This window comes from Sprattus sprattus (assembly GCF_963457725.1).
Source record: "Sprattus sprattus genome assembly, chromosome: 19".
In the NCBI taxonomy this organism is placed as follows: domain Eukaryota; kingdom Metazoa; phylum Chordata; class Actinopteri; order Clupeiformes; family Clupeidae; genus Sprattus; species Sprattus sprattus.
In genome coordinates this window covers 10,914,872-10,929,553 of record NC_137917.1, presented here as the reverse complement: position 1 = coordinate 10,929,553, position 14,682 = coordinate 10,914,872, and the positions used below count along the sequence as shown (strand labels likewise).

The window sequence follows — 14,682 nt, the reverse complement described above, 5'->3', positions numbered from 1 at the left end:
TTGTAATTTGAGTCTTTGTAGCCATCTTGGTGCTGCTTTCCTACCTATTCTGGGTTGATGTATGAACGCCACAGGCTGTGGTCCGAGCTGTTCTGGTATAGGGGTTTGTGCCGTGTCTGGATCCCACTCTATTTCCCCATCATGCTCATGTGCAGTGCTATGTGCTCCAGCCCCTGGTATCATTTCTAATATTGGTTCAGAAAAGCTTATGGTGTTGGATTTTTTTTTTCCCCACTTTGCTTTACAATATGCATGTCAATGCATATCTGAAATAAATTTAAGGAAGAACGTGATGTCTTTGTTTCTGTTTTTTATCTTTGCTTGACATATGAGATATTGGACAAATACACAGATTCACAGAAACTCGTACAGTCAGGTTGATAGTATTAATAATTGTATACCATATATCGGAGACTCTGGAAGATTCAGGTTTAATCTTGCAATGATGTATTATTGGTAAAGCATGGTCAGTTATTGAGACAGAGGGGCCTGTGTCTAAAAGCATATGCAATCTCGGCCTCCAATCTTCTAAGGATGTACACCGGAGGAGAGATACTTAGATTTCACTCGAAGGATTCACCTAACTCTCTTCTGTCAGCCATTGTAACAATACATACTTTTATCCTTTTCTTAAAACTAGGGGTGTCACCCCATAGCTCCATCCCTCCATGAATATGTATCCAATTATTACCTGGGAGTCGTGAAGTCTAGGACCCATTTGATCACACAGAGCAAATGGGTTTCAGAGCTCCAGCCATTATCAAAGAAATCAAAATCTTTCTATGCATGAGGCCAAGGCACCTCAGATACCATGACCTGGCCGGGGAGGAAGTGAGCGCTATCTCTCACCTCATGTAGGGCAGGTCCAGAATACACATCAGAAGTTTTACATTTCACACATCTCCAAATAAAGTAACAATTACAACCAGGTATAAGATACATTGAATTATTGACTATGGAATATCCTTAATAACTCAAAACCTTAAAAATACTATCAAAGTCAACTGAAAAAAATCAACGGATATCAAGAAATAAAATGTTTTTATTTCTGTGGCAACCACAACTGCATAACGTTAGTGGTTGAGCATTGAAACGTCCATGTCGTACATAGAAATATGACTCGATAAAGAATCTTTTATTCCAGTGTATCCTTAAATTAGAATTTAAACCTGCACTTTTGAAATACAATTTTAAAACATATTTGTTGTAAAGCTACAGTCATAATATAATGAACTCGTTTGACTGAGAACCAGTGGAGAAAATAATGTATGAATACAGCGAGAAACCTGCCAACATGCAGTTTCTCTCTGTGAGCCTCTGTGATCTCGCCTCAGTCCCAGTGCATTCAGCAGGAATAAAACGGCCATCCAAACACATATTCCATTCTGCAATTTCATTTTAAACAGACTCATGAAACATGTAAAGTCTGCATCTCCACAGAGAGGGCTGGGGGAGGGGTGCGTACTGAAACCTGCGTGCTGAGCCAGTAGGGTTCAAGGCACACATCTCATGGATGCTGCTCATCTCCTCCTGTTGTGAGTATGGATTAAATTATGCACTACTGCTTTTCCTCACTGAACTCGCCCATCCACAGAAATGACCCTGCGGTCTTAAAGAAATATAATGATCAGATTGCTCCTTGCCTGTTTTTTTGAGGGGTTTTTTTCCAAAGGAAATTAAAGCGTTCAGATAAATCAGTTCACAGCCTCTGGGCCCTCACTAAAAATGCTTAAGCTAAGTGATTGATTTAAGATTAATGCAAATTAAAGCTTGTGTGTGACCACGTTACACATTCGAACCTGAACCAAATTTCAAGGCCTTAGCCATAGGATGTGTTTGCAGGGTTCCTACAGGATCCCATGGACAGTACAGAATGCTCTGAGTGGAGTTTAGTGCCTTATCAACCATATAGCTATGGACACACATAGGACATGACGTCACTGTGGTCCCCTTGGAGCAAAGTTGACAAGTGAGGAAGACCCTTGTAGCTGACCAGATCAGCACTGGACCCCAGCCTGCTTCTAATGAGGAAGAGTCAGATGTGTAGTCTGGAGTAGGGCTCTGGAAGGTTCTTAGCCAAGGGCGCAACCACATGGAAATCAAGACGAACATGAGAAGAAACTGAACTATGGGTAATGGAGTCACAGTTCTTTTTTCTTCCTGAATGTGTTTTTTATTTATTTATTTTCCTTACTGGGTTCCTGTTCTCTCCAGGCTACACTCATGCACCTGCACGTGAGTTCTTCCTTTTCCTGACCCTCTCCACCTCACTGCCTTACCCCCATCCTGTACGACACATGAGAAGACAAAGAACACTGTCCCATAAGTGTCCATTCTCTCTCCCCCTCCCTGCCTGTTCACCGAGCACTCCCCACCACAGCTTCTTTAGCATGGCTTAACACAGACATGGCTTCTTTCTGCGAAGTTCATTTGGTGTGCAAATATCCACTGACAGTGTCCACACAGGACACTGTGTCTTGTAAGTTCAAATTCGTGTGGTTATGAAGGTATCTTGTTTATAGTATCTTGATGCATCTTGTAGTTATTTATTATTGCTTTGGGCGCGTTGTGTGGCTGTAGGTGGATTTGATGGTCTGTTTGCATAGATCCCTCTGTGGTGAAGCACATGCAAGAGGGTGTGGGAATGGTCAGATGTATTTATTAGCGAGATTCTGCACATCGTTCTTATTGAAGTCCTCACTCTCCACCGCCGACAGGTGCTCAAACAGCTGAGTCATCTGCCGACGCTCTTCTTTGTCCAGAAGCATCAGCACCACCTGGGGACGGAAAGAAAAAGAAAGATGTCAGATTCAGTGTCATTCTCTAGGCCTACTAGCACCAGGAAATGAGCCATGGATTCAAGGTTCCTGGGTGTTTTTCATGCTATTCTCCAGACCAGTCTCAATATTCAGTCACCTTGGCATGTGACACAGAAAATAACTACATTCAGTTCAGGGTCACTATCAAATTAGGTAGTGGCAGGGAATGTCAGTGCACTGATGACATCTTGGCACAACTTCTGTCTATTCCTTTGCCACATGTCGAAAACATACCCTAGCCTACTAAACTTCATCTGGTCTGGTGCTGACCAACCTACATTACTTATTCCCCCAGGCTTTCCTCATTATTTACAGAGATGTTATTTTGGCTCAGTCAAACCCTGAATCCAAGCATGACGATATACAGCAGAACCTGGGAGGACAGAGATGTTCGGTACATACCGAGAACCGCTCTGCAGTGTGGAGGTGGTTAAGATGTTGGTACACCAGGCCGGGGTCCGTCTCCAGGAGGTGACCGTCCAGCGCTTGCATAATAAATGCAATGGTGTGACCGTCAAGATGGTTGCTGATGTAAGACGGTAGCGTTTCCGGGGCGACGAGGTGGAGGAGCTTAGCACAGGCTTCCGTATCGTCATGGGAACGGGCTGCGCTTATAGCCTGTCCAAACTCATAGGCGTTGGCCGGCTCGGTGATGGCGCTTGGCTTACTCTGGTCCGCATGGTCCTGTCCTGTTGTAGAGTCCTGCTCTCCTTTTGAGGCGCTTTCTTCTGTGTCATCCACCTGGAGGACGAGGTGGCCGAGGATGTTTATGGCGAGTGCTACAGGTGCTGTTCATTATCATATTTGGGTGTGTATTTAAGAAAACGGACATTCCTCACAAATCATTAAAATAGGCATTTTGCTCAACTCAGTTGGAGCATAACTGTATAACGTCTAAATCTGAGATGTATGCATGTAGACAAGTTTGTTGGCTGTTAGTAAGCTTTCCAGATAAACACCAAAACTGTGGAGGCCCACCTCTGTGATGGGGACGCTCCGCCGGGGTTTGCCTGGTGAGGCTGTGGCCAGACTCTGCCTGAGCAGCTCCGTCACCTCCTGCAGCTCCTTCTCCGCCTCCTGAACGCTGGGGTCCAGCCGCAGCACCTCCTGCAGGTCCGTACTGCAGGCCAGGTAGTCCTAGACACAAACACGACAGATTTGACTCAACATGAAACATGGCGAATGAGGTTAGCCATTGCCCCCCAAATCACGCATGGAAGTGTAATAGATTCTGGTTTGAGTACGGCAGAGTCTGTACAACACACCGGAATGTGTACAGTTGCGTGCTAAGGTTTGGGCAGCTTGAGGTTCCCACTGCAAAACATCACCTAGACATTGGTCTGAGTTACCTTGAGGCCCTTGTTGGCCAGCGCTCGTCTGTAGAAGGCCTTCTTGTTCTCGGGCTCCAAGGCCAGGGCCAAATCACAGTCCTGCTTAGCTTCAGCGAAACGCTCCAGCTTCACATAACACAGAGCTCTGCACCACAAACAGGGGAACAAATCACCCACCAAGACTCCACAACAAACACAAACATATATTCTTACTCATACACTGGTTATAACAGAACAATTCAAAATAATCGGGAAAAAAAATTGAAAATTAGGAAATTGCGATATAATTGTGACCTTGACATGACAAAATTACATTTTCCACTGGATTAAACTCCGACCTAGAATGAAGGACGTTGCCTCACAATCAGGAAGCCCTGCTGGCTGTGCTTATGGAAAAAACAGCTCCAAGGGTGCTGTGTGGAAAAAAAACCTTTGCCTGTTTTTATGTTGCACCTCTCTTTGTTTGGCCTTGGTATGCATTGCACACACACACACACACACACACACACACACACACAGACACACACACACACACACACACACACACACACACACACACACACACACACACACACACACACACACACACACACACTCAGACTCCAAAGCAAGCTGTTGTGCATAGAGTCAGTCAATCCACTGTGGACGCGAAACAAAGGCGTTGCCGGTGACTCATGTGGATAGCCTTTCCTCCATAAGCACACAGACTCCTCACAGTGCCTGATATTGTGAGCCGTGCGGGGGTGGATTAAGCAGGCCTTGGAAGGCCCGGACACACAGCCCCTTCTCTGTCACCAGGACAACACACAGCTGCCATTTTTAGAGCGCCAAACAAGGAAAATGAAGGCCTGACAGGACAGGTGGAAGGATCAGGTATACGCTGAGCGATCCAGCCCATTAACAACGCATACAGAAAAATGACAGGAAATAAACACGCTGCTACCTCTCTATGAATCTGCATGAGAGATGTTGAGCTGGGTTTATCAGATTCAGCGTGTTTGTATTGTGTGGGTGCGCACGGGTGTGTTTTATGTTCTGGCAGGTGTGTCCGGGTGTCGTGGCGGCTCAGGCACGTACCTGTTGGTGAAGACGGTGCACTCGTTGGACCTCAGTTTAACGCATTCGCTGTACTTCCCCACCGCGTCCTCGTACCGGCCTTTCTTCACAAACTCGTTTCCGTCTGTCTTACAGGCTGTGAAACGCGCTTCTGCTTTTCGGGCTGAAAGGAAAGCGGAACTACATCACCACCAGAGGAAGAGACGTGGAGAACAGACTTACACTAGGTCTGTGTCCGCGCACTTCTTCTGCTTGGACACTCTGTTTGGCCCCTGCATCCGTTCTCTACTGAAAACTGCAATCAATAGTCCTGAGGGCTCACCCCTTTACCAAATCTACCTCTGGGCCGACAGCCCATTTCTCTCCACTGCTAGATGACATTAGCTGAAAGCGTGAGCTAGTTGCCAGCCACAGGATGTGAGTCGTTAGTCACCGTGGAGCGGGTAATCAATGGGGACGATGGTGAGTTCTGAGCAAAGGCTGCCCGCGTTGTTTTCCTCCTAATGGGAGATTTAAACCTGACGACAGCACGGCCTCTGGGCTTTGGGGTAAAGTGCTTGGTCAGGGAATACCGCTTCTTTGGCTCTCAACTAAATGACTTTTTTGATGCAGAAAAGAAGCAAGATTTCCCTGGGACCCACATTTGGCTAATTACAGCATCAATCTTTTTAATTACTAAAAATATATCTGAGCTTTAGACATAAAAAAAATGAAGTGATCTTAAGTGAGTCCTTTGGGGGCTAGTGAATATTCCTATGTGCTCTTTAAAACACTTTTATAAGCACTCATTTCGAGTCATTCAGATGAATGGTTGTGTGATGTCTTGATTAACATGCTTTCCTCATCATTGGCTATACGTCATGCTATATATACTCTGTGTTAGCCCAGCGACAGCCACAGAAGCAGGATGGCCTGCCTGGAGTGGGTACGGAGGGGAGACTGACCGGCGTCTTGGACGGCTCGTTCGGCCCGGGCCTGGGCTGCCTCTGCGCTGAGTGGCTCTTCTCTGCGATGCTGCTGGGCCGACAGGGGCACCAGTGGGATCTCTGGAAGGTTCTCCCGCCACGAGGGACCGTCCTGCTCAATCAGCACCCGGGTGATCCTTACATAATCACACACACACACACACATACACACACACACACACAGATAGAGAAATAAGGGGAAAGATGAAGACAGACAGAGGATGGGGGAGGGGGACAGAAACACCTTTTATCCACTGGATGTGATCCTTGTACACCGTTACGTAATACGCGCTCTCTCTCACACACACGTGGTTGCTCTTCAAAATAGCCTCGTAGAGGACAGCAGGTAATTCTGTCGGGAGCTTATCACTCGTGGTCGTTTGTGGTGTTTGCAGATTGACTCCTGAGTCCTGACCTGACTAATTCAGTGTGGTCCCGAGAACCTGACAAGATGGGGGAGGTGTGTGTGTGTGTGTGTGTGTGTGTGGGGGGGGGGGTGCTTGTATGAGCTTAATAACATACCATGAATAGGAACTGATTTGACTACTCATTCACTGAGAAACATTTCTCACACACTCAATCGTATGCTCCCACACAACAGCTGAGACAAGGTATTTGGCCAAGTGAGTATTTCCATAGAACTAGTGTGGCATGGACCCAGACTTGGTAAGAATCTTGGCAGAAGCAGCCTGTGGGCGCCAGCACAGATCGCTCTCCTTCCTTGTGTGTGTTAACCTTCCTGCATTTGCAGTGGCTTGTGGGAAGGGGCCCAGTACCTGTTGACGCTGTCGTGGGCGGCCTGGGTGCTGATGTCGATCTGCAGGACCGTCTTGTAGTCGACGTAAGCTTTCCGGTAGCGCTCCAACGAGTCGTAAGCCATAGCTCTCCTCAGCAGAGGCTTCAGTGAAAACGGCTGCAGCTCCAAGGATCTGGTATTAATAGAACAGGACGAGAGGATCAATCAAGGCCCTATCTGTGTGTGGGTGTGTGTGTGTTGTTTGTGTGTGTGTGTGTGTGTGTCTGTCTCTGTGTGTGTGTGTGCGTATGGTGTGTGTGTGTTTGGTGAGTGTGTGTGTGACAAAGCTGCAACTGAGACTGCTTAAGCTCTGACTTTCATTCATACACTGGCCGGCGTGTGTTGGTGTCTGCGTGTTTGTCTTAATCGCTTGACACGACACTGCTCAGATGCCACCGCTGCCACTTGAGCGATTGACAGATACGTTTTCACCCAGAACAGCACTTCCTTTAAACTGTTGGCTCACTGCTGCTTCTCCTAATACCAATACATAGCCGGGTCAATAAGACGTAGGAAAACATCATGATGAGGCTTAAATGGATGTTATATAAAAATGGGGAAAACTGGCTTTCTCTGCTAGTTGTTAATCCTTAGCTAGGAGCTCAAAGCATGCAGGCACACACCCGCAATCTGACAGAAATACATAAATAAACCCTGTCTGTGTATCTCTCAATCTGTCTGAAATATACAGTACTTTATGTGTACGACAAATGCACTTTACAGATTTCAGGACACCTATACTAACATAAAATTGGCCCAATTTACAACGGGTGTTTAGCCTGTGTTTTTCCAGCCATCATCTAACCCTCAAACACTTAATAAAAATGTGTTTGTACGAGCACAACGCATGTTCAAAGTGTTCAAAATGAATCACCTGTTCTTCTATCTCTTGAGCGAACTTGAGTATTCACAATGCATCCATTTTGTCCACTGCCCAGACACCCATTAAACAAGCCTCCATGGACATCTAAACTTTATCTCTGCCATTTAATCACCGGTAGCTAACATTTCAAGGTCTCTTGGATTATCACTCTTCGTAATTTGGTGATTCATTTTGAACACCTGATCAGTGTGCAATTAGCCGCATCTGAGAGAAACACACCCTTCGTACATTTTGCCCATCATGTTCACACATAATTTAGGCCCAAACATATTCCAGGCAAGTGATGTATGCTCATTAAGTCATGTTACCGGCACAAATGACACAGACAGTTTGCTTTAAATGTCTCTGGTGTCAAACAGACCGATCCCCCAATGTCCCCCAGTGGACTCTGTGAATCAGAGAGCTCTTTGTACCCTACTAGCCTGAGGCACGGTGCAGTTTGTGTCTGCTGTGTGTGCCTAATCTCTGCCTCTCCATGCAGCCTTGTACTCTAACCCAAAGGTAAGAGGTTTACCCACAATACCACTCAGCACAGCAACACACTCTTTAGAAACCTCGGCCAGCACCAGCTGTGTTTGAATATATAGGTTTGATATATTGTTATGAATTCCCTGGTTAACAAGACAGGGAGCATTTTCCACTTGCAAATATGTCTGACATGATGCTGTAAGTATCCCAACCGTTTTTGTAATAGCTGCATTTCATAACCCCTTGGAAACAAACTCCCCTCACTGCAATAGTTTGAGTCTCAGAGGCTTACTTTGTGCAGTCTGTAATACAGTCTGCGCTGTTCCCGTCCTTCAGGTAGCAGGCAGCTCTATTGGAGTACAGGATGCAGAGGTCCTCTGGACTGTCAATGCCTAAACAGGGGGAAAACATACAAATAAACAACGGCACTCAATAAACAAGCAAAGAAATAAACGAAACAAATCATCCTCCGCCAACCAGCTCCATATAAAAAAAAGGTAGGTATTGAAAAGTCAGCTATCTCTTTGTTAAATACACGCTCTGCATCCTTGGGCCTGTGTCCTGAAATGAACTGGCAGCACTGCAGGGAATGCCTCACTTAGTATGCCTTTTGGATAATAACCTGAATGTTCAATAGAAGGGTAGGAGGAGGAGGAGGAGTGGGAGTGGCAGGACATCCTGGGCTCTGCAGCATAGCCAGGCATGATTCTGCGTAGTGGAACTGAACCCAACTAGAATCCTGGTCCCAGATGGGCTAGCTTTGACCCCAGAAAAAGACCAGATCAGCAACCAAGCAACTAAACAATCAAGCAAACAAACAAGTAACTAATGAACTAAGATAACAAACCAAAACAAACAAACTGCAACCCATCAGCACCTCCAGGATGCATGGCTATGCTTTAGCGTACTTAGCGCTGGGTATGTACGGAAAGAGGCAGATGACTCAGTGTGTATGTGTGTGTGTCGGGCACCTCTGCTCTTCAGAAGCTGATGTTTGGACCTACCCTCAGCACCCAAGGCCTGAGTCAGGTCTGCTTAGACTGGGACTGTAACCGAGCCTCACCCTCCTCCCGCCTGGAAAACCAGTTTGGTCATGCTAATAGACTTGACATGCAAACATTCCCGACACAATAGAGTGCCCTCTCACCTCACTGGCATTCCTGCCAGCCTGTCCTGACCAAACCAGTCTGGTGGATATAAAGTGGCTCTGTATTAAAGAGATGGAGGATCCCATTCTCTGTCACTCACTCCTTAGGTAATTAGATGGCAAGTCTAAGTATGCCAGGAGTGAGTGGTGTTGGTGATGGCAGGGGTGGTGCGGATGTAGGGGCTGATGGGTATTGATAAAGGAGGAGTGGGCGGCACAGGGGGCAGATTTATGGCTGCGGTTGCCATAGGGCGATCTCATTTCACGCTGCGTGGTCAGGAGTCACATGACCTCTGAGAGAACTGCAGCGCCGAGCTTGTTTTCATGACTCAGGCTCAGGAGGGCACGACTTCAACGCGGATGTGAAAAATAAATAAATAAATAAACCAAACAAATATATAAATAAATACAAATTGCTGCCTTACACCAGATGGGACTGTTCCAGCAGGAAAAACATGTTTGACTTCAGATCCCCACAGGCTCAGTAAGCCATATGTCCAAATGTTTTGCAGTGTATAGTCCACTTTTAATATTTTATAAGAACAAAACAGGGGCTCATAAGGTCACTGGCTGTCAAAGAACGCACGTAACATCCAATGGACTCTTTACCCTTCATTGTAAATGGTATTAGTCATGCTTTCTCTGAAATATGTGGCAGTACCATATTTATTGCCAGTGCTAAACTCAACCTTTGATTTGGTTTATAGGACTCACTACCCTGAACAGACAATGTGCTTTAAAAAATGGTCATGGATGTTCACTATACACTGATAGAGAGCATACAGAGGGATGTAATCTGTTTGGTAATGTCACTTCAAAACATCCACTCTAAAAATAACCAGGAACTGACTAATACCTCCCAGCATGCCCCTGCATGTCAAAGCTTCCCCTTAAATTACCCAAGAATGAACAACAGCATCATATCTCCCTTATACATTCACACGCCCCGGCTCAAAGTCAACTGTGTTAGGTCTCACAAGTGCCAACACACACACACAGGATTAGCTTAGCTGGGGGAGGGGGGGTTCTACCTGATTCTGTGTAGCCGTCGATAGCCAGAGAGTACTTTTCAATGGCATCCCCAAACTGTCCGTTCTTAAAGAGGTGGTTGCCTTCATTCTTGAGGCGGGCCAGTGGCGGGGGTAGGTTCCCGGCCGGCGCGTCCAGGTTGACCTTACTCTGCTCCCCCGTCTCTCTGCTGGCGCTCTCCCCCTGGTGAGCCGTGCTGTTGCCGTTGGCTAGCCCTCTCCCTGCCGGGCGCTGCTTGCCCCCCTCCTGCCCAGGCGGTGTGACCGTGTATTTGTCGGCGCTGCCCCCTTTGCCCCTGGCTCCCCCGCCGTCGCCCCTGCCATGGGGCTTCTTCTGCGCGTTGCCCATGTCCGCTCTCTCCTCTCCTGCAGCGGCTGCCGCGCAGCTCTCCCCACCGACTCTCTGTTGACTGCTGCTTTCAACTGCACCGTCTGTGCGCGCGAGAGAGAGAGAAAGAGAAAGGGAGAGGGAGGGAGGAGGGGTTAGTGCAGCTAGTGATTACATCACAGTTGGGGGAGGGAGAGCGAGAGAAGCGAGAGGTCGGAAATGGAAGGAAAGGGAGGGGGAAGGGCCTGACGCAGGGAGAAAATCTTTCAGAGGGAGCTCTGGGAGAGCACTCCTATGTACCACACACACACGCAAGAAGCCGGGGGCCGGAGGGAGGGGCAGGATCTGGCTTGTTAGTTCTGAAACACCGCTGGTGTTACAATGAACTAGAGTTGTGCGGTAAAGAGAGACAACGGCTGTAGTGGGTACATTAGTAAAGCTAATGCAGTCCATTAGTGTGAGTGACTCTGCTGTTGGATTAGTGGGTAAATCCCACAGCCAGCCCTTCTGCTGGGGACTGAGAGGTGGAACAGGAAAGTCACCGTTTTGTTGTGAACAGCGCCCAAGTACCCTATCTGCTTTACAATAAGACACATTTCTTTAACACAAAGATAAAAAGATGATATAAGCTTTCTGTTGTACCTTAACTGCCTGGCCTGTTTTCATGTAGACTTGATTTGTTACCCAGTGGTTTCACAACTGAACACACCACTTAGATTTAATTAAAAATGGTGAATATTAAAGCTCACCACAGTATTTCATGCTTCATGTAGCATGTGGAAGGGCGTATGCCTTGGGGTAAATATTCAGAGAAGGTGTGTTCACATCTAAGGAATGCTTGCTGAGAAAGACAAAGCGTGAAAGTTGAGCAGGAAGAACTGCAGTTATGAGATGGTCTGACTCTGACCCAAACACTCACCACAGGCCTCTTCCTCTTCCTCTTCGTCCTCGATTTCTTCTATCAGGATTGTCTTTCCCTTAGCTGGCTTCTCAGGTGCTCTTTCAGTCATCTTCTTATTCAACTCATTAAGAAGTTTCTAAAGGAATAATAGTCTTACTGAACACCTATTATCATTGATATATATATTATTAAATACATGTGTGACTGTGACGACTATGACAATGACAAGATATGGTATGAGTATATACTGCCATCTAGTGGTAAAGGTAATACAAACGCATGGCTATGTCAAACTAACTTTTATTCATTTTGGTAAGAATTATTTCCCTTCCTGTTATGAGAACATGTTTACCTTTGCAATCTCATTATGGGGCTCTATGTGAAGAACAGCGTTGACATCATCAGTGGCCATCTGCAGGTTTCCCAGGTGCTTCTGCACAGTAGCACGACGCAACAGACCTGCAAATCCACACAGCCATCTCACTATAGATCTTACATCTGTCAACTACACTGCAGGTCCATCAACCACACAATAGGTCCAATACTTACACTGTATGTGTATTATATACACTACATTGTATGTCCACCGGCTTTGTTTGCTTTGGTTAATATAGGGATTTATACAAAACACCCTTTGACCAACACTGACAACAACAATAACAACAAAACAACAAATATTTTAATAAGGGTACAGTCTGAAACCTTTTGTGAGGTCAGCATACGGCTCTGTGATGTTCTTGCAGAGAGGCTTACCTTTGGCATTGCCTGGCTCCATCTCCAGGACCTTCTGGCAGTCGCTGAGGGCACGGTGCCAGTTCTGCAGTTTGATCTCCGCCTGAGCTCTGTTGTTGTATGCGGCTACCGTTGGTAATACCGACAGACTCCTGCAGACAGTACATCCCAATTCCCTATCAATTTTCATCACTCTCATCTGATAACTGATAACTTATCTGATATGACGAATTGTCAGTTGTATTCAGTTACAATGAAAAGGATGAAAGGACATCACAACGCCACATCTGCTGTAAAGTGTATTACAAATGCTGAGGATAAAAGTATATGACAGACCTTGTGTAATATGCCACTGCCTCCTCAAAGTCACTGGTTTTAAAAGCCTCATTGCCCTTGTCCTTCTCACGGTTTGCCAAAACCATAATTTCCTGCTCAGTCAGTGCTGGAATATGGAAGAATGAACTCAGTGTGCACCACATTTTTAGACATAGAGGATATAATGTATTCATCAAATTAATATTCAATCTCACCACTTGTTTGTAGTTTTCTTAGGACTTTTGGAAGGCCACGGTTGATGATTGTAGGGGCAGCGTTATTTGTGACCACCCCATCAACTTTAGCACATTCTTTCTCAATATCAAATCTGCAAAAGAACGTTATAGACATAACTATGGTTTCAACAGCAACGTTGAGAAAAAATGTGTGATTTCAAATATCCAACTCACTTGTCCCAGTCCTTGTATTCACGAGGAACAGGCGCCTTGTTTTTGATCTGTTTCACACCACTTGCAGATGTTCTCTGTTTACCAAAGTGAGATTTAGCTGTTACATTTTGATAAAAGGGGACTTTAACAACCACCTTGCATTTAAAGGATGATCCCTAACGTTTGCTTTTATGTGCTAATTACCTTGGCAACCCCCTGCTTTCCTCAACATAGCAGAACACTCTGGAAGACAAAAGCTCACCTGAACGGAGCAGTTTGAGCCTCGGATGGGCGGCACATTCTCGTCATCGCTGAACAAGGGAAACTGTTTCAGCTGCTTCTCCCCCACACTCATCTCTATCTCCCAGCTCTGTACGAAGCACACATATTGTCAATTTCACCCACATCCGTGGAATACATTGTAATGCCCAGTACAAGACTGTTCCAAGTGACAATGACTCCTTAAAGCTGTGACAATGTGGACATTATGTTTGTCATATCTCAACCATGTACTCATCGTGTACACACCCACACACAAACACTCATCATAAGTCACTAAACATTTGTTATTTCCAAAAATGTACACAATGTGTATCACAATAGAATACCTACAAACACAAAGCCAGGGGGCAAAATACATTCATACACAGTATAAAATGAGATGGTGATGGGAGTATTTGTACAATTCATGACAATACTTTTTCTAGATTAGTCAAAACATTCTGAGAATGAGTAAGAATGTGCAAGTCTATGTGAGTGAAAGTGCATGAGTGGGATTGGGTGCAAATGTGTGTATGTGTATAATATACATCATGTAAAACTACCTTGAGTTCGTCAGATATCTGACTCCATTCATCTTTAGGGAGAGATGCAGGTGAGGTTGGAGGTTTGTCTTTCCGGAGGGCACGACTCTTGGGGTTGAGCTTCTCAACATGTTTCTCACAGAACTCAATAAGATGAGGGAAAATGCCTTCTTCCCCAGAACTTAATTAAATAATTCATGGAAGTAAAATGTATTAGGCAGATATCACATACTAACGCTAGCACTGAGAAATTGTCGCAGTACCTGTTCATTTATGTTAATTCAGATGGATCATGACTACAAAACCTTTCTAGACAGCTTGCTTCAAGTGGTGTATTGTTTCTCACTCACCCCAGAACTTTTAAAATCTTTTCCAAGTACCCTAGGTCAGTGCACTTCTCAATATAATCATAATCCAGGTGTTCCACTGGAATCTTGTTTGAATGTATCACTTCTGTGTTCAGAAGACCGTTCACCATTTCAGCACTCATGGTAGCTATTCAGATAAAAAAAAATACGATTACAGAGGTTGCGTCTTAGTTAAACAGTCAAGTGTAAGGTTAATTCATAAAACACTAAAATAACGCATGTATGATGATCCAGCCTTTTAATATAGCCTACTGTTAGGTTGTGCTTGCGTAGCTGGCTAACAACACGTAGTTGTAACGTTAACAGCTGGAAACGCTTATCTTTCTAGCTAGTTTAGTAGCAGCATTTGTTAT

General features: G+C 45.5%; 1 protein-coding gene across 1 annotated transcript; it reads right to left on the bottom strand.

Annotated features, from left to right (window-relative positions):
- Positions 1-1,024: 1,024 nt before the first annotated feature.
- spag1b (sperm associated antigen 1b) lies at positions 1,025-14,451 on the bottom strand (the record flags this gene model as incomplete). The annotated part of the gene is made up of 18 exons (XM_080857397.1): positions 1,025-2,777; positions 3,222-3,560; positions 3,798-3,956; positions 4,169-4,295; positions 5,228-5,369; positions 6,151-6,308; positions 6,948-7,100; positions 8,611-8,710; positions 10,497-10,934; positions 11,741-11,858; positions 12,075-12,181; positions 12,476-12,606; positions 12,791-12,896; positions 12,985-13,097; positions 13,180-13,253; positions 13,421-13,528; positions 13,983-14,142; positions 14,312-14,451. 18 exons carry the CDS (start codon positions 14,449-14,451, stop codon positions 2,649-2,651), a joined length of 2,802 nt encoding a protein of 933 aa, XP_080713523.1. The 3' UTR covers positions 1,025-2,648.
- Positions 14,452-14,682: the final 231 nt, after the last annotated feature.